This window comes from Rhinatrema bivittatum, chromosome 2 (genome assembly GCF_901001135.1).
Source record: "Rhinatrema bivittatum chromosome 2, aRhiBiv1.1, whole genome shotgun sequence".
NCBI lineage: Eukaryota > Metazoa > Chordata > Amphibia > Gymnophiona > Rhinatrematidae > Rhinatrema > Rhinatrema bivittatum.
The window spans coordinates 150,957,053-150,977,249 of NC_042616.1; the positions used below are offsets into that span (position 1 = coordinate 150,957,053).

A 20,197-nucleotide genomic window follows, 5' to 3' on the forward strand; every position below is an offset into this window, starting at 1 on the left:
ACAGAAACCTACTTCCTCTGTTAGATAAATGGCAGGAACATCTACTCAATGTTTTTTTGGTGGTGTGTTTATGATTATAAAAGTGATATTATTTTGGTAACTGGGATGATACCTAAAAATACATATATATGAAACTATCTTCTCATTAAATGTATTTCATAAAAGTATTGAGTAGATTGTACCCTAAGAAACAATGGCAGATTTTAAATATAGCATGCCTACAACTGGCAATCCATAACCAATTTCATCTTTAGCACGCGTGTGTGAAAATCATCATGTGCTTGTGACTTGCTACTATTTAGCTCAGTGGTCTTGCTATTTTTTAAGTGGGGGCCACTTTTAATCCAATGGTCCTGGATCAAAATTGGATTGGGGAGAGGTCCTCTTCCAATGTTGTGGTTGATTAGGGTCTGGAGGCAGCAAGTGAGTGTAGAGATGCTGTCAGATCTCTAACAATAACAATACTGAATAATACATTTCTTTGGGGAGGAAACAGATCAATAGTGTGGGTGTATAGCTCTGCCATGTGGACGAGAGTATTTGGTAAGTTCCTCTGGTATATAAAGCTAGACCACCATTTTCTACATCTGGAGTTCTGTTTTATTTAGCAGGGGCAGCCATGTCATGACTGTCCACTGACTTTCTTATTAAGTCTTAATGTCTCCTTGAAGACTTGTATTTTGGATAAGAGTTTCTTTCCACCCACCCTATCCCTTTTCTATTTTAAATTGACAATTTGAGTTCTGAGCACCCATTAACAAGGGACATAGTTATATTGTTTTCTTTCCTATTCTGATATCAATGGGATAATTTGCTTCATTGAGAAGGGGCCTGAGGGTCATCAGTATCCAAAGGAGGGATGATTTACAACCATCCAAAGGAGAAGAAGGAGAAATGGAGAAAAGGGTTGGGATGCACTCCCTATAGGGTCCATGAATATCTACTGGAGATTTTGGGAGAAGAATAATTAGTGCCATTCAGGTACTATGAAGAAACTAAGGAGTGCGAGAAGATAACATGGAGTGGTAGGAGATAGACTTTCTATTTGGGCAACGTTCTCTCCACCTAGCTTGCTGGACACTCTACCTGGGCAACAACAAGCTAGGTGGAGAGAATGTAGCCCAAATCTCTTCTTGGAGTGAGTTTCCTCACTCCGACGGCCAGCAAATCTTCACTAGAGACCACTGTTCTTTCCGTAGGTCTCATGTGGAATGCGAAAGTGGCCCCCAACCCCCGACGCTCATACCTAATCCCCACCCCGAGTTAGTAGGTGGCCCTCCCATAGGGATTAAAATACCTGTCTAGGGCATAGGCACTATAGTAAGGTTCTCTCTCTCTCTCTCTCTCTCTCTCTCTCTCTCTCTCTCTCTCTCTCTCTCTCTCTCTCTCTCTCTCTCTCTCTCTCCCTCCCCTGAAACAGGCTGCCCATGATGAAAATCATTGCACACTGGGAAAACATCGCCGCAGCCACCGTATATCCAGTTATGTTATGTGCCCACTAGACAGCCATATAAGTCACTTTGGGGCCAATGCCATAAGGTGTGCTGAAGCTACCATGGGTTTGTGCGCACATGAATGCACATTTTCCCATGCAAAGCCCTATTCAGGGATGTAATAAGGGTTTTGTGCTCTCACAGACCCGCAGTTTTTCCTGCATGAATGCATGCTAACGGCATGCAAAAGAGGTGATTACCTAATCATAGGCAATGCGGGGAGCCGTGCTAGGGTAGGTTTTTTAATATGGGTTTCTTACCGCCATGGTCAGGGCACAAGTTAAGTGTCAGCACTGACTCGGGGGGGCCTATGTCAGCATCCGAGCATCCTGAAAACCACCTAGCTGAGCGCCAATCTCGGTGTCCAAGTGGCCAGCTTAGCTAGGCGCTTTTTTGGGCATTGGATCTTGCGTGATGAGATCTGGGGAAGACCCAGATTGATCGGTCTCTGGAAGGACAACTCCCGAAGGAGTGGAAACCAGATTATGTATTTTTCTATTTTTAGAATTTAAAGAATTTTGACCTGTCTTAAAACTCTTAAGTGTATTACTCTATATCCCTGAGCAGAACTCCATTTTAGGTTGTCTTTCCATAATATGTAACATATATTTCTCTGTTTGTATTTAGACATTCGCTCCCTTCTGATGCAGTTTCACATGAAACATGGTCTATTTCGGGGGCCCATGTAATCACTATAGACATTTGGATACCTGATGATACATTTGATTCTTTGAACCTATATTGAACAATAAGATTTTGGACAATTAAAACGTTTATTTCTTGCCCTTCCTATTTAGTTTTTTACTATTCCTTGGGGGAAACTTTCAGCAGCACCATTGTCACTTTGGATAAGAGAGCAAGAGATTGAATGTATGCAGAGAATTAGAAATTTGGGTATGCAGTTTGATGAGGAGTTTACACTGGTTTCTCACTTTCTATGGTGGTAAAATGTCAGTTAGGGACATATTCCTTAATCAAATCCTGTAAATATTTAGCTCTCATTCCTCTGATTACGTGAAACATCAATGACATCATGATCTTGAACAGAATCCTTTCCTATAATGGGAGTCAATGTAGGCAAGCCAACAAAGGCTTTGCACTTATTCTGCGTGGACATGTGAAGATCAATCTCGTCACCAAATTCTGCAAGACTTGTAGACATTGAAAACTCTTCTTAGGTAAACCCATCAGCGTTACAAAAATCCTATAGTGGGAGGACTAAGGCCTGCACCACAATATGAAGCAAAGACAGGCTCAACTTACTTCTCACCTTCTGTATTTGACACAGCTGTAAAAACACCCTTTTATGCTCTTTGCATAGGCTTTGGTGCATGTTCGATCAGTTAGTGAGGCTCGTACAATGGTTTGTCGAAGAAGAGGTTTTTCAATAATAAGCCAAAATATCTGGAAGTCAGCCACTCTTGATACTAGGTTGGAGCCAAATTATTTGGCATTCAGGAAAAAGATGAAGATGAAGCTATTTACCAGCTTCTGAGTCTCAGGATTTTATTGAGTCAGGAAACAGATGAAGAGATGATTATTTACCAACTATGAGCCTCTGGGTCTGTTATTTTTTTCTTTTCTTTTTTATTTATATTGTATAGGGATGTGAATCGTTTTAGGACGATTAAAATTATCGTCCGATAATTTTAATATCGTCTTAAACCGTTATGGAACACAATACAATAGAGATTCTAACGATTTATCGTTATAAATCGTTAGAATCGTGAGCCGGCACACTAAAACCCCCTAAAACCCACCCCCGACCCTTTAAATTAAATCCCCCACCCTCCCGAACCCCCCCCAAATGACTTAAATAACCTGCGGGTCCAGGGGCGGTCCGGAACGGCAGCGGTCCGGAACGGGCTCCTGCTCCTGAATCTTGTTGTCTTCAGCCGGCGCCATTTTCCAAAATGGCGCCGAAAAATGGCGGCGGCCATAGACGAACACGATTGGACGGCAGGAGGTCCTTCCGGACCCCCGCTGGACTTTTGGCAAGTCTCGTGGGGGTCAGGAGGCCCCCCACAAGCTGGCCAAAAGTTCCTGGAGGTCCAGCGGGGGTCAGGAAGCGATTTCCCGCCGCGAATCGTTTTCGTACGGAAAATGGCGCCGGCAGGAGATCGACTGCAGGAGGTTGTTCAGCGAGGCGCCGGAACCCTCGCTGAACGACCTCCTGCAGTCGATCTCCTGCCGGCGCCATTTTCCGTACGAAAACGATTCGCGGCGGGAAATCGCTCCCTGACCCCCGCTGGACCTCCAGGAACTTTTGGCCAGCTTGTGGGGGGCCTCACTACTTCACTTTGCATTAACAAACAAATCTTATGGTCCAGGTTAAGTTGTATGTTGCTTGAGGAAAAGAGAACTAGGTATGCTCACTTTAGCACACATATCCTATTTATTCTATCCTCAGTAAGTAACATTTCACGCTCTTTAGCCAATGCATTTTTGAGTTTCTATTTACAGGAATAGCATGAGCACACTATTTCTGACACTTTTTACCGCGAACATTCTAAATCATTTTGTATGCTCGTTGTGTTTTTTTAATGTGTCTGTTATTTTTTTTGTGAGCCCATGCTAACATTGCCTTCACTTAGGGGTAGATTTTATAAATTTACGTTTTTGTTCGTGCACTAGGCGCGAACAAAAGTACGCTGGATTTTATAAGATACGCGCGTATCTTATAAAATCCAGGGTTGGCGCGCACAAGGTGGTGCACATTTGTGCAACCTGCGCGTGCCGAGCCCAGCGCGCGCTGCCTGTTCCCTCCAAGGCTGCTCCGGGTTTACGCGCCGGACTTACGCGCGCAGGGCTTTTAAAATCCGGCCGTAAAGTTTTATTGCATAGGTCCAAAAGTATTTTAATTGACATTCTATGTTAAAACATTCTATGTTAAAACTTGTTAAAAAATTGACATTCTATGTTAAAGTTCCTATCAATTTCTTCTTGCTCCTAGTTTTACGCCTCCCTGTTTTATTGTAACTGTAACTATGTTATTTTTTAGCACCTATTATTTATTTATTTCGTTCACTGTTTCTGTTTATCACCCCAATGTTTATTGTAAACCGGCATGATGTGATACCCTCACGAATGCCGGTATAGAAAAAACTAAAATAAATAAATACATAAATAAATAATATTTTATTTGGTATTGAAACATTTGTGGCTATGAATAAGGATGTTGCACTAGCATGATATATAGAGACGTTAATATTGGTTTATATAATGACAATCTGAATTTAACTGAGTTTTTATCTTGTTCTTGTTCTTTGTTTATTCTTTTGATTGTTACTGCAGTAGATGCCATTACGGAAAACCAGGGAGTTTTATTCTGTTCATGGACAGCTATTAAACACAAGAGGGTTTTACAACGTTTTTGATTCAGCAAGTGATTAATGGACTGTTTAACCCTTTACACACACTTAACAGGTTTTCACAGTTCAGAGTCATGCCTGTTATATATGTTGTCGCAGAAAATTATGCTAAATTACCTTAGCTGGCTGGCCACTGAGTGACTTAATGAAAATGTACCTTATATAAATTCCATATTTATTAGCTGCTTAGCAGTTGTAAATTGTTGGTTGTCGTCTAGTCACTTAACCCCATATTTAAGTGGCTAGATACCTTTTTTTACCCCTCTTAGTATTTCCAATGCTTTCAATGTCTCCTTCTGTGCCTGCTATTCATCTGTGCAGAAAGACATCATGCAATGAATCATGGGAGCTAGAGGACCTTGGAAACTGAGATAATAATCCTACTGGTACCATTAAATTGCCCTTTAAATGTAAATTTGTTGTCAAACAAGGCAACATGAAATTATTGAAATATCCAAGAGAACCGTACCAGAAAATTATTTTTAAAAAATATAAAATTTATAGTTTGTGAGCACTCTCCTTTATACAGAAACATAATATATGCTGTTAAATAATGACCATAAAGCTAATCCAGACTGCTTATTTTCCATGTCTGATGCAGTACTACAGAGACTGCACTTGATTTCAGACTTTAGCTTCACAACCCAGTAAAAAATAATGCTGCGGTTAGACTGAATGCTAACATACAATTATGTATTTTAGACATTTTCTTACCTTTAGTGTTCCCATTTGCCTGGAGCCATCTATGTAGAACCAAAATCTTATCCTGCATATTCCAAGGCTAGCAGGAAAAAATGTGGTAGTAAGTATCCTTGCAGTGGCTCCTTCTTGCTGTGCAGATGAGTTGATGTAGAGAAAATTCTGTCCATTACCTTGAAAATATGGAAGGAAAACATTTTTTCAGTGCCATTTTACCTTATACAAAACAAATTTTTTTGTATTTACTTTGTCAATCAATACCTCTATAAAGAACTGTATTTCAAGCTTTGTTTTGTAAAATATAGAATTTGTTTGTGCCCATAAATGTTTTTTTTTTAATCACAAAACATTTGCACATAAATTTCTTCCATACCAGTCAACAAGACAGTGTCATTTATTACTTGCAGGAGGTAATTTTCAAAGGAGTTACACGCGTAAATGTAATATACTATCACAGCAATTTTCAAAAGCTGTTCGCTCGAGCGAAGTGAATTTACTCACGTAAAACCCAGTTTTATGTAAATGCTTTATAAAATCAGGTTTGTAATGTATGACTTTTAAAGATCAGAAATTAAGTTTTATTATTTGTTTATTTATTTAGATTTTTTTTTATATTCTGCTTTTCAGCTCTTCAAAGTGTACATCAAAGCGGATTATTAATATTAATTGGTCATATCAAGAGAGGTTTACTGTCAAAACACCACAACATACATTTACTGAAATAATATCAATAGCATACAATTACTCTGAGCAAAGATCTTATATCCAGTAAGGTAAAGGAAGACTAAGAAAAGCAAGAATGGGCTGAATGAGAAGTGGGACAGGTGAGCCTGTAATCTCACTTAAAATGATTAAAGAAAGAAGTAGATAATTCATTACATTTGATTAAGGATGGTTTTTGGAAGTACTTATACTACTTCCATGGCTTACATCAAAAGATGTTTAATAGAAGATGTTTGAATAATCATACATGAAAAAAAAAAAGTTAAAACTCTTAGGGGCGGATTTTCAAACACTACGTGCGCGGGTACTTTTGTTCGCGCCACTGGCGGGAGGGTGGGTCGATTTAAAGGGTCGGGTGGGTTTTTTTTTTATCGGGCCATCGGCGCCATTTTAATTATTGGCAGCCAAAATGGCGCCGATGGCCCGAGAGCGGGAGATCGCGCCAGGACCCCCCCTACTGGACCACCGGTAATGTAACATTTTGGGGGGGTTCGGGAGGGTGGGGGAGGATAAGGAATTGGTTTTAAAGGGTCGGGGTGAGTTTAGGGGTTGTTTTGGTGTGCTGGTTTTCCTGCCCTCCCCCAAATAATTCCCGTGCCCTATTTAACGATTTAGGACGATTTATGATGATAAATCGGGGGCATTTGTATTGTATCATGCACTCTAACAATTTAGGACGATTTTAAAATTATCTGACGATAATTTTAATCGTTCAAAAACGATTCACATCCCTAATAAGTTTAAATTATGTGGGGAGAAGAGAGAAGGGGAAATGAAAGGCTGTAAGGTTTGTCTAGGGCATCTAATACCCTTGTATCAGCCCAAAGAGAGAGTGTGTCACACATACACAGACTCCCACCATTCACCAACCTCTCACACCCCCAAGGGGCAGATCCTTGAGAAGGGTGGGAGGCAGACAGTAAAGAATGGAGGAGTCCTATTTCTAGTCCCAGAGGAGTGGGGTGGCCAAAGGCTGCCCCGCCCCATTAAACATGTCTCCAGCGCACCCTTGTGTGGACACCGATGACTGAGAACAAAAAAATAACCGACCCAAAAACTCAGTGGTTAGAGCAGTGGGCTGCAAACAAGGGAAGCCAGGGTTCAAATCCTATTGCCATTCCTTGTGACCATGGGCAAATCATTTCACCCTCCATTGCCTTCCCCCTGCCCTGGTCCTTGGTGATTTGACCTGCACCAGGCCATGGGGGGGGGGGACATTTCTTCTTTCACCTCAGGCAGAAGATTGCCTTGAGCCGCCCCTGCATGTACCCATCAAAACAGAAGAAACAAATGCACATCCCCACCCATAACCAGGAATACTATCGTAGTCCTTGGCCAAACATCCCACCCTATAGACCTTAAGCCTCCACCACCCACCCTGGGAGAGCATGCCACACGTCCACAACCCCCTCCATTAAAAAAATACAGGGAGATTCACTCGATAGAGGCCCCAAATATTCTGCTGGAACTTCTATTAGGATGAAGCAATCTGAACCAAAAAAATACATTACATGTGATGCTGGAAGTGATCGCCATTTTCCGCCAGACACATTTCGCCACGGCACTCCGTGTTCCTGAAAGTGTCTGTGAGCGTATCGGAGGGAATAGCAGCAATTTCACATTTGGATGTTTCCTTCAAATCTTCCATAGTGCAATGGTTGTTCCAATAGGCTTTTCCTTTTTTAGCGTACCCCAAAGGAAGAAGTATGTCGGTGTCAGAACCGGCGACCGGGGTGGCCAAAGCCCCTTTGAAATTACCCTGTTGCTGAAAAAGGACTCAATTTCTGCTATGCTCTTTGCCGATGTGAGACATGTTGCTCCATCTTGCAAATGGAGGTTAAATGTCGCGTCGGCTGTCCGGCGCCTGCCTCATTGCTCCGACACTGGGGCATCCCGGCTTGTTCGAAGTTCCATATACTGAGGAGCACATTGCACATTTTTTTGATCAGATTGCTTTGTCCTAGTGAGAGTTAATACAGAAAATGTGGGGCCTCTTTCAAGTGAATCTCCCTGTACTTCCTGACTTTGCCTCTCTTTCTTCTGCCTCAGATCCTCCTATTATGCCACCTTATTCTAGAACATGGCACAGGTTTACTTTTTGTTCATTAATACAAACACTTTATCATTATTTTCAAGCAATAGTAATTTCCTTTTTCATTTTAAGAGAAAGCATGAAAGAGATTGCATGAGAAGGTAATATAAATCAAGCTGTTTACTAATCAAATGGGTTAATAGTAACAGAGGGGTCAATTTTTTCAAAAGTTGACTTTGCTTCCTTTGGAAGTTAGCTGTCTATCTACAATCCATTCTTCAGTGAATCCTGCCTTTTTCTTGTCCCCCTCCACACATTTCTCCTTTTCTTCTCTCAGTCTTACAGTCTCAGCTTTCACCTTCCTTCTTTCATTGACATACCACAGTCGTCACCTTGTTTTACACCACTTTAGCTAGTTTTTCTTCTACAAGTGCCTTTGCCATCCTGTCTATTTTCCCTGCCTCTTTCAATTTTACCATATATTCTTCCCCTTACTTCCCTTTTGAGGTCCCTTGCGCATTTGGAATATTGATTTTTTTTTGTCTTTACTTTTTCAGCTGTTTCTTTTGAAAACCATATCAATCTGTTTGTCTTCATACTTTTATATACTTGCATAACAGAAATATTGGTTGCTCTTATTAAAGTTTTGTTTTTTTTTAATTTGACTTCACTGTTCTTCCACTTCACATACATCACCCCACCCTTCCAGCACCTTCTGAAGGTACATTCCTGTTTTACCAAAGTTCAATTTTTGAAATCCAGGTCTTTGACCTTTGTGTGACTCCTCTCCACCTTGGCTTTCATATCAAACCATACCATCCAATCATAACTTCAAAGGTACCTAACTGAATGACGGTATAGAAAAGTTTTTAAATAAATAAATAAAATAAATCTCTGATAGGTTAGATGTATTCATTTTAAGTTTCAATTGCCAGCAATCTTAATTCTTTCACGCATAAACTGAAGTGATTTTGAGTACAATGGGTTTGTGTTATACCATAATATAAAATGCCAATCTCACACATAACATCTGCTAGATCTTGCTTATTCTGAGTCAAACTTACTCATTTCAGGCCTCAGTTGAATGCAGTCTTTCTCGATGCCTCTCATACTGCCACAGAAGCACCTAAAATTATTACTTTCAATAGAAATGCCAATTTTGTTCTCTCTCTCTCTCACTCTCTGTCTCTCTGAGAGACTTACTAAAAATAAATTACTTTTCCTCAATATATGCTTATGAAAACAATCTTTGTTGAATGCAACCCAATGTCTCCTGCACTGTCATTTTCTTTCTCACAATAATCCTACTTTTATTTGCACGTTTCTCACTTCTTGTCCTTCCATCTGAGTTAACAATTTAAAGATGCTCACATGCTGATAATTTTAGCTGTGCTAAAATCCACCACTGAACAATTACAGGTCATGCATTAAAATGCTATAGTTTGTTAGGATAGATCCTTTCATCCTCTTATTTTTAGTGACTGGTTGTAATGAACCAGTGGCTCACATTCACATTTTCAGATGATGATTTGTGAGTTAAATTTGACAACTATATATCTACAGTGAATTCCATGTATAATTCCTGGGAATATATATTGAATAGCTTGGATCATTTGTAGGGGTTTTTTTTGTTTTTTTTAGAATTTAGTTAAATCATGGGGGGGGGGGGGGGGTGCTTGGCTTGGAGGGAAGAGTCTGATTGATGAGGGGTTAATTAGGGGACTGTCATGTTTGATGTTTTATCTATGTATATTTTATGCTTTAATGTGCGTGTGTAATTGCACAAAGCAGGGTTCAGCTATTCGAACCTTGCATGTTGTCCATAAATTACCATGCTACAGAGCCCTTGCTTTAGCTAGGAAGAAGAGGTATGCATGATTTCACCTGTTCTCAGAAAGGAGATCCGAAACTTTTAAGAGCCATTGCTGATGTCTCTCTTTGTTGCAAGGTGCTGAGAGAAGTGGCCAGTTACTGGTCTGGACCTGAACATTGGGCAGTGACGAGTTTTCCATGGCACACCTGATCAGGTCTGAAGGCACGCTGTGCTATGCAACCATTATGAGAAGGGATAATCCTTGACCACAGTGGCCAAGGATTATCCCGTACCACGGGATTCAGAAAATGCATCCCGTGGTTCGATCATCTTCTTTTCTCAACCACCCCCTGGCATAAACACCTTACCTCTCACCCCTTCTTTGCCTCATCCCCCTCCCCCCGTAATCACATTCCCTTTGCTCTCCCACTCCCACTGTGGCATAATCACCCTCCCTTCCCTTCCCTTCCCTCGCCTTATGGCCAGTTCCCTATCACTTTCCTTTCACTATCTCCCACCCCACCCAATAGCACAATCATTTTCCTTTCCCTTTTTCCCCTGCCCACTGGCCTAATCACCTTCCCTCCCCCTCTCCCCTCCACTTCTATGCGGCAGGTTGTAAGAGAGAAAGAATGGAAGTCTGTCAAGGGGGAGGCAGGTGAAATGCTGGTGTGCGTGTTCTTACGTGTTTATTTTGGGTGTGTAGCCAGAAAACAGGGGCTCTATTTGCTATGAATTTTGAATTTTTGTGACCCTAGTAGTTCACAATACATCAAAAACTCTTGAAAGGGGCAGACTAGTCATGAATGTTTGAGACTGACTGCCCTACTCCCTCTACTCTACTACATCAAGACCCTCTGGATGGTGCTAGATACTCACTCAGAAACAGGCTAGCAGAATATCTCAACTTGGTCCCACATGGAAAACACAGGCAGACCCTCATCAAAGAGAGAATGAGTTACCACAAATTAAAAAACAGAAACATAGATAAACTGCCTGGAAACTCCAAGAAGCCAGACTCTGCCTGCAATGCAACACCAAAGAAATAAAAACATTAATGTATTTTCTCCTATATACTATATAGAAATATTCAGAGAGGCATGTTTCTCAAAATAACAAAGAAAATTAAAGTATTCTCACTTCCATCCTCTACTACAGAAACAGCAGCTATAGCTCATCCTCCGAGCCCCCACCATGTCCCCTGCAGTCTCTCTCTCAAACCCTCAGCTCCCTGGCATTCTTACTTTCAAACACCCAATTCCTTGCCTACCCCTCCTAAGACCCCAGCACTCTCACTCTCTCTCAATCCCCCTCCCAGAGTCCAAAAACTCAGTCACTCTCAGCCCCCCTCAGAGTCCCCAGAACTCACTTACTCTCAGCCCCCCTCAGAGTCCCCAGCACTCTCACTCACTCTCAGCCCCCCTCAGAGTCCCCAGAACTCACTCACTCTCAGCCCCCCTCAGAGTCCCCAGCACTCTCACTCACTCTCAGCCCCCCTCAGAGTCCCCAGAACTCAGTCACTCTCAGCCTCCCTCAGAGTCCCCAGCACTCTCACTCACTCTCAGCCCCCCTCAGAGTCCCCAGAACTCAGTCACTCTCAGCCCCCCTCAGAGTCCCCAGCACTCTCATTTGCAACATCTTCTCTCCCTCTCCCCAAGTTTCCAGCAATTTCCCTCTCAAATCTCCCCATACCCTGATTCCCTCCCCGGCAATCTCTGAATATCCCTCCTCCCCTTCTCCAAGTCCCCAGTACTAGTGAGCAGTCCGACCTTCTGCTAGAGCCCCTTTAATGACCAATGCTCCATAGGGGCTTGGGAGCTCCTTACACTGGCTCCGCTGTTGCTGTGATGCTGCATCTTCTCTTGCCTCAGCCTTATACTCTGCATGGGCCACATGACAGAGCCAGGATGGCCTGAAGGGAGGCCCTGCCTTTCGCTCTGCATGGTGTAGTCAGCAAAGCACGTGGGATGTCTGTTTCGGACTAAAGTATGTTACCACCTTCTGCCCCGTGTTGTAATTACTAGGGATGTGAATCGTTTTTTGACGATTTAAAACAATCGTCAGATATATTTTAAATCGTCAAAAATCGTTAGAGCCGCGATACAATAACAATTCCCCCGATTTATCGTCAAAAAATCGTAAATCGGGGGAGGGGGTTGGGCGGGAAAACCGGCACACCAAAAAAACCCTAAAACCAACCCCGAACCTTTAAAACTAATCCCCCACCCTCCCGAACCCCCCCAAAATGTTTTAAATTACCTGGGGTCCAGTGGGGGGGTCCCGGCGCGATCTCCCTCTCTCTGGCCACGGCTGCGTTAAGAGAAATGGCGCCAGTGGCCCTTTGCCCTTATCATGTGACAGGACAAAGGTAGCGCCGGCGCCATTTTGGTTCCTGGCTCCCGACGTCACGCGTGCAGAAGGTCGCTCCCGGACCCCCGCTAGACTTTTGGCAAGTCTTGTGGGGGAGGCCCCCCCCAAGCTGGCCAAAAGTCCCTGGTCTGCTAAAAGGAGCAGAGGGCTGCACCCGAGGCAGTGCTGATGACGCTGCTAAAAAAAAAAAACCCCGCAAAAAAAGAAAAAGTCAATTAGGGCCGGGGATTCAGCGAATCCCTTGAAAGCCCTGATCTCATGCCAGTGCTTGGCCAGGAGAAAATCCACTTGATGCTAAGGATGCAGAGTATCAGGTCAGACTTAGTGGGTAGGAGTGAGGCATGCAGTGTATTGGTGATGTCCTTGAATAGCTGCTGAAGATGTGAAATGGAGAATGTGCTCATGTGATTTTGAAGCTTTGACAATTTTTCATCTACTTTCCTTTCCTTATGTTTTAGGTGGTATCCTCCACCAGAATGTTCCTGGCATTATGTTTGGATCATAGAAGGAACTATTTTCCTTCATCCTTGCCCTTTCTGTAGGGTTGCCATAATCATACAATCAAGAAAAATAAAACATCAATCATAATAGTTAAATCATACTAATAGAAAGAATATTTCAAAACAGCTGTCAAACAGATATCAAGTAATTAAAAACGAATTTCCTTAAAATTCCTAAACACCAATAACACACTTCAAAACAGCAGACATATCAATTAACACCAAATAATTAAAACTAATAATGATTAAAAAAAAAAAAAAAAAACAATCCCCCACTCCCCATACCCGGGAACCTTTTTCCAGTCATCCTTATAATGAAATCCAATTTGAAGTGTGTGTGAAAGGGGGAATATAAAATCAAATAAAATAAATAAGATATCCTGCCTTAGTCGGGGGTGGAGGGTATGCACAGACTTTCTCCTCTGTCTGTCACCCACGCTCTGTAATACGCATGATCATTCTCACACACATGTTCATTCAAGGCCAGATTAAGAGGTGGGAATGCTCACTCATACACTGCACACTGACCCTCTCACAGTCACACTCTCTCATTCACAAGCATGCTGACACACATGCTCACTGTCTCTCACTTATTCTCTCTTGCACATGTAAGCTGACACACACACATGCTTTCATACTGATTGACTGACTGCCACACTCAGGCTGGGGGGGGGGATGACTTGATCCAGATGAGGAGGGTGATAAATAGGTTGTTTCTGGAGGGGTTGTTTCGAGCGTGCACCTGTATGAGTTGCATGGGAGACAGGGGATGGGAGACATCGGTTGCTCAAGGGTGTGTGCATTCTCATTCAGATTGGGGTGTGGTAGGATAGTTAGGGAATAACTGGGGCGCTTTAATGTTTCTTTTTGGCAGGAGGAGGGGAAAAGTAAATGCTGGGTGGGAGGTGTAGGGGAGCGGACCAGAGGGATGCTTGGCAGAAAAGGATGGATAGAGGGGAGCCAGGGCTTTTGGAAGGGGCAGACAACTGTCAAGGGCACACTTTGTCAGGCCCGGGGGAGGGAGGACACCAATGTGCCTGTTCAGGGGATTGGCACCAGGACTCCTGAGTTCCTGTGTGAACACATGCTCTGGCCCTCTTATGTCATCCAAAGCCTTGCCCCAGCCCTACTACCCTCCCCCCCCCCCCCCCCAAACCAGGCAAGCCCTCCAGACTACTCAGGGCACCATCTCAAAAACTGAAACGGGAAGATTTTGGAGAGGCAAGAGGAACATGGGATGCAGCAGACCTGACATGGGATGCCGCCAACTGACACCAGGTTGACCAAACAGACAGATCCAGTCCTAGCTTTGTCCCCTTACATGCACAAATTTGTAGTTATTATGATTAAGTAATTAATTTCCCTAAGAAGTACAAATCTATAAATGCAAAACCAAGATTGAATCAGACTGTTGGCAACAGTAAGTATGCAGAGCAGAATCAGACCCTGAAGAAATATTACCCTCATCCTCCACAAAAAAAAATAAAAAATATTAAAAAAATAGCAGCAGCAGCCACAGCCTGCAGGACAACATTTTACCCACTAGGAAGAGGTTGGAGCTGAAGAAGACAATGACAGCCTGAGGCAGGGAAAGGTGGTACAGAAGAATGCTGCAGGCTGCAGCATACAGCGGAGAAGCACTACCAGAGGCCGGGAATAGTCTCATTCTATGTAGGCCCGGAGGACTCTGGTGGCAGCACACGTACCTTGCAGTCAGAACAGGCAAGGAAGAACTTCTGCAAGGCCCTGCTGCATTTCTCCATTATCTGCAGCAGTGAACAGAAAAATCGCCGGCTGAATCAACCCCTCTCTGCCCATCACAGTTGTAGAAATCGGCACTCAGCGGCACCAGCTGCAATAGCCCTGGCTGAGCCACAGCAAGGAAGGAGCCAGAATGGGAGGACCAGACTTGGAGGGAGAAGGCTAGTACAGGAGCCAGCATGCAGAACAGAGATAACAGCAGCAGCAGTGGGGTCTGCACGAGAAGCACGCAGTGAGGGTAGGCAAAGCATGCTTTATTTTCCAAATCAGCAGCCGCGTCACCGGGCATTATTTATTAAGCCAGCTGATTGTTGTTGCGCCTGGGGGTACAGTTGATTGGTTCTTGAGATGCCCAGCCCTCCCCCTCGATAGCACAGGGCTTGCTTGACTTGGCTTTACAATATCCAGTTACCGCTGTAACCAGTCACTGTACATACAGCAAGTTTTAAGACTGGGCAGTCTGGTTCAAAACCAGCCAGTTGACCACCCCACCTTCCTGTGCTGGATTAATCTGTGCATTACTATTATAAGCTGTCAGGGCATGCAAGTTGAAATGCTGAATTGTAAGAGAGAGGTCTCCAGAAAAATTGGGCTCCGCTAACTTTTATCTCTCACCATATTGTAGTTGAGAAGGTCAAGGATTATAATCTTAAAATTACTTCTTCCAGATAAACCCATCACTAATTTCTACTGGAACTGTTTATAAAGGCAAACATGATTAAACTATTTTAGATTTAATGGCCATTAATTTGCATTGCTATAGAAGATACCAAAAGATGTATTTTAATTGAATGAGTTAAGGCAATGTATCAAGAAGTTTGTGTCCCAAGGTTTCATAATTAATGAATGCCTTTATTATTCAGCAGCTCATTGTCATAGGGATGACTAATCAAATGCATCATGTCACAGTAGAGAGTGTTAAGAATGATACAATCAGAGGTTCTATAAAAGGAGCAATCTATACAATTACACTGTTGCTGAATCAAGCAATGATTAGACTGACAGAAAGCAAGTTACTTTAAATGACTGTATAATTGTATTTGCATCCAGATATCATTGCTACCTCAGCAATGTAAATGACAAATCCCAGTGCATTTCTTTATTTTGGCTCATCTTCCACAGGCTTTTGTGATGTTCATCGTATATGTGTACCTTGAACTCACCAAAGAAATAAAAAGGCTTTGAAAAATATTTTCCAATTAACTCCATGAAATTGTGGCATATGCTTCTTTTTATTGTGAATAGACTCCATGCCAAGCATCCTGACCCTCATTACTTGCCTGTTTGCAAACTAAACAGAACTGATGTTATCTAAACTGATCAAAATATGTCATTTTTGTTGGAGTGAGTTTGACACAATTCTTATGCAAAGATGCATTACAGTTTTTCTTGCAGTATTATTTGCAATGTCCAGATCATGGCACAATTTTCATCACTACAGTTTACTATTCTCATATCCTGGACTAGTTATACGGTACAGTGCTGTGCTACCAATTTATTATGTAGGCACTCTTGCTGCTACCGATTTTCTTATCAAGGTGCTTCCATCAGCTCTGCTCCTCTCAATGAGACACTCTTTGTTTACATAAAATAATTTAAGAGGAGAACCCTGAGAGCCCCTAGATGAGTGCCTATGAGACTCTTCAATGATATCACTGTATATAACCTAGGCAATTTTTTTAGTTTTTCCATATGGGAGGTTTAATCATCCCAATTTCAACAGAATCTAAATAGTTTCAGGTCTTCAAATGGTCAGAGGGGAAGCCAATTAACACCCCCACCTTTCCATATGACACAGCATGCCAAATTTAGGGGCCTAGGGGGGTCATTTATCAAAATGCGATAAGGCGTTTTCGCATGCGTTAAGGGCTTATTGCATGTGAAAACGTGTTTACCGCATGCGATCGCACCATATCGTATGGTGCGATGCAAATTCCAAAAATAGGAGGAGTGATTGTGTAGTAAGGTTTCATTGCCATTTGAGAGAGAGAGAGAGAGAAGCCATGATAGCACAGCCCATAGGTAGGTATTTGTATCCCTATGGTAGGGCCACCTAGTAACTCGAGGTGGGGATTAGGTAAGAGTGTAGGGGGTTAGGGGCCACTTTGACATTCTACGTGATACCTACGAACAGAACAGTGGTCTCTTGTGAAGATTTGCTGGCCTTCGGAGTGAGGAAACTCACTCCAAGATGAGATTTGGGCAATGTTCTCTCAACCGATACAAATACCTACCTATGGGCTGTGATATTATGGCTTCTCTCTCTCTCTTTCTCTCTCTCTCTGAAATGGTCCCCTAGTGGTTGAATACAACAGGTCTGGCTCTTATTGCAGATTCTGAAATGGTATTGTGGGAAATACTATATTAACATGCCCCTTTTGCTATCGCATGCGGTACTTACAGCATTTTGATAAATCCAGGCCTAGGTTTGATCATCCTAAATCTAGCTGGTTAGATTTAGGACAATTTTCAGCCTAAGTTTGTGGCTGAAATTTTTTCCTAAATGCAGGAAAACAAAATTTGCCCATCTAAGGGAAACATTCAGCTTTTGTTGAAAATTGACTGCTCTATCATCCAAATCACAACTCTACTTGCTAATAAAAGAGCCTAATAGGATTATATGAGGTCAATATGCAAAGGAGTTTTCCAGGTTAGTTTTGGATTTACCCAGACAAAACCTGAGATTTGAATATTTACTCCTGCTCCCCAATACAGTTTTGTCCAGGCAGTTTATTATCCAAATAAAATTCAGCCAGACAGAAAGAGAGGCATTCCTGAGGATTGATTTTACTTTGTCCAATCAGTAATGATATTCAGCACTACCGTCCTAGACAAAAGTAGCTTGGTGAGTCTACTCGGAAAAATATCTATCCCAAAGTCCTCCAGATAAGTTTATCCATGCAACTTTATATATTCAGCAAAACACTTTCCTGGATATGTTCCAATGGATAAAAAATATGTGTACAGTAATCTGGGTAAGTTTACCAGGATAACATAACCCTTGCTGGCTCTCTGAATAAAAAGCTCTATCTGTTTTATGTTAAAGATATTTTTTAATTATATTAGAAAATTATAGCCAGAAGAAGATTTCCTTCAGATTTTTTGGTTTATAGAGAATAAAAGCCACACATTTCAAGAGCATCAACCAAGGTGACATCAAAAGGAAGATTAAAAAATGGTTACAAATAATATAAGATAGGGATGTGCAGCCCCCCCCAATTTTTGATTCTGTTCTTTTTTTTTCAGCTTTTCAATTTGTTTTGTTTTGTTTTTGTTTGTTCAGTTCATTTGCCAACCCCTCTCCCCACCACCAAAAAAAACATTAAAAACAATAAAACCTCAAAACAAAAAAAAAAACCCCAAACCACGGGCAACCCTGGCTGGGCCTTCCTGTAGGGATGTGCAGACAAAATGTTTATGTTCATAAGTCCATAAGTCGAAAAGGGGGGTCAATTTCGGTCAATATGGACATATGGAGAATTCCATAAGTTGAGTCTATGTCCATACGTGCACCGGTTCCCTAAATAAAAATTTAAACCCCTCACCCTCCTTAATCCCCCCCCAAGACTTACCAAAATTCCCTGGTGGTCCAGCGGGGAGTCAGGAAGCCATTCCTCTATTCCTTTGCGAGGAGCACGTGACGCGGCCGTCACGTGGTCCACCGCAGTTCCGCTCCCGGACCCCTCGTTGGACACAAACGGAACTTTTGGCCAGCTTGGGGAGGTCAGGAGGCCCCCCCAAGCTGGCCAAAAGTTCTGTTTGTGTCCAACGAGGGGTCTGGGAGCGGAACCAGCTTGGGGGGGTCAGGAGCACGTGACGGCCGCATCACGAGTGACGCGGCCGTCACGTGGTCCACCACGGTTCCGCTCCCGGACCCCTCGTTGGACACAAACGGATCTTTTGGCCAGCTTGGGGAGGTCAGGAGGCCCCCCCAAGCTGGCCAAAAGTTCCGTTTGTGTCCAACGAGGGGTCCGGGAGCGGAACCGCGGTGGACCACGTGACGGCCGCGTCACTCCGACGTGACGCGGACGTCACGTGCTCCTCGCAAAGAAATAGAGGAATGGCTTCCTGACTCCCCGCTGGACCACCAGGGAGTTTTGGTAAGTCTTGGGGGGGATTAAGGAGGGTGAGGGGTTTAAATTTTTATTTAGGATCAATGATCGCGATTTCCAACGTATTCAACATAGCTATGTTGAATAAGTTGGAAATCCGATCGTTTTCGCCTCATCACTTTTTTAAGTTAAAAAAAAAAAAAAGTAGCGTTTTACATATAAGTTCAAAACGAATGCACACCCCTACCTTCCTGGGCCAAAAAGATCCCTGAACTGGGTTCAATGCTAGAGCCTAGTTCTGCGCCAGCACCAAAGGTTCTTACCTCATTTAAAACTGCCAGGTTTGGGGAACTCCCATCCTAGCCCTTATTTACCTCCTTTCTGAATTCTGGATGCAAAAGGGCAGGAGAGATGCCCAGTTAATCCCAGCACTTTAAAAACGGTGCTATCCACCTGGAGGATAGTACCGAAGTGGCATCACTTGAGCAGCTTGCTCCAGTGCAGCCAGCACCATTTTGATCCACGGCTGTAGAAATGTACGGCCATATATCAAAATGGCAATGGCAGCACTGGTGGAGGGCACCAAAGTGACATCACTTTAGTGATATCCTGTTTAGGAACTTTTAAGAAATGGGTTTTTAATTATTGGATGTTCTATTTGTCAGCTGTTTTGAAATATTCTTTTTATTATTATGATTTTACCATTATGATTCATGTTTTATTTTTCTTGATTTTATGATTTGATGGTGACGTTTCTATTTTTCCATTGCTGCACAGAATCTGGCTTTTTGTGGTTTCTAGTTCAGTTTTGTTGGCACATTTTCTATCTATACTTCATGGTCTCTTTGTTTGTTTTTGCTGAAGGTCTGTCTGTGATCTGCATGTGTGATCAAGATGTTGTGTTTATTCTGCTAGTGTATAGTTTATTTTATTTACTTTCTAAATAGATTTTAGATCCCTACACCAGAAAAGCAGCCTGGCTTGGTCTATTTTCCATAAAGGAGGTGTACTGATATCTTAGGACCTGGTTTCGGTGTTGTTTTTTCATAGATAGGGTTGCCCTTTTGCAACCAGGATCTGGGTACAGAGTGGGAGCTCCCTGGCTTTGACACTTTTATATAGGGTGTATAGCTCCTGGTCCCAGGCCAGCTCCAGGCAAGCCCCAGCTTGAGCCTAGGCCTTGGCACTAGGCCCAACTCAGTACTAAGCTCTGGCAATGGGCTAGGCTTCAGGGCAGGTCAGATTCATTTTTTTTAACCCAGGGAAACCCTGCCAGGGGTTCCAGTTGCCTTTTTTTTTAAATGCTAGAGTATTTTCTTAGAAGGCTAGAGTATTTTCTTAGAAGGCTATTGTTGTGAACGACATGAGCATGAGCCCCTCTCG

General features: G+C 42.7%; 1 protein-coding gene across 1 annotated transcript in view; it reads right to left on the reverse strand.

Annotated features, from left to right (window-relative positions):
* The window catches only part of MALRD1 (MAM and LDL receptor class A domain containing 1), a 954,719-nt gene that overhangs the window by 314,269 nt on the left and 620,253 nt on the right, over positions 1-20,197 (reverse strand). Inside the window, exon 33 of the mRNA XM_029587045.1 lies at positions 5,579-5,736. Within this exon, the coding sequence (XP_029442905.1) occupies positions 5,579-5,736 (158 nt within the window). The remainder of the gene's footprint in view (positions 1-5,578; positions 5,737-20,197) is intronic.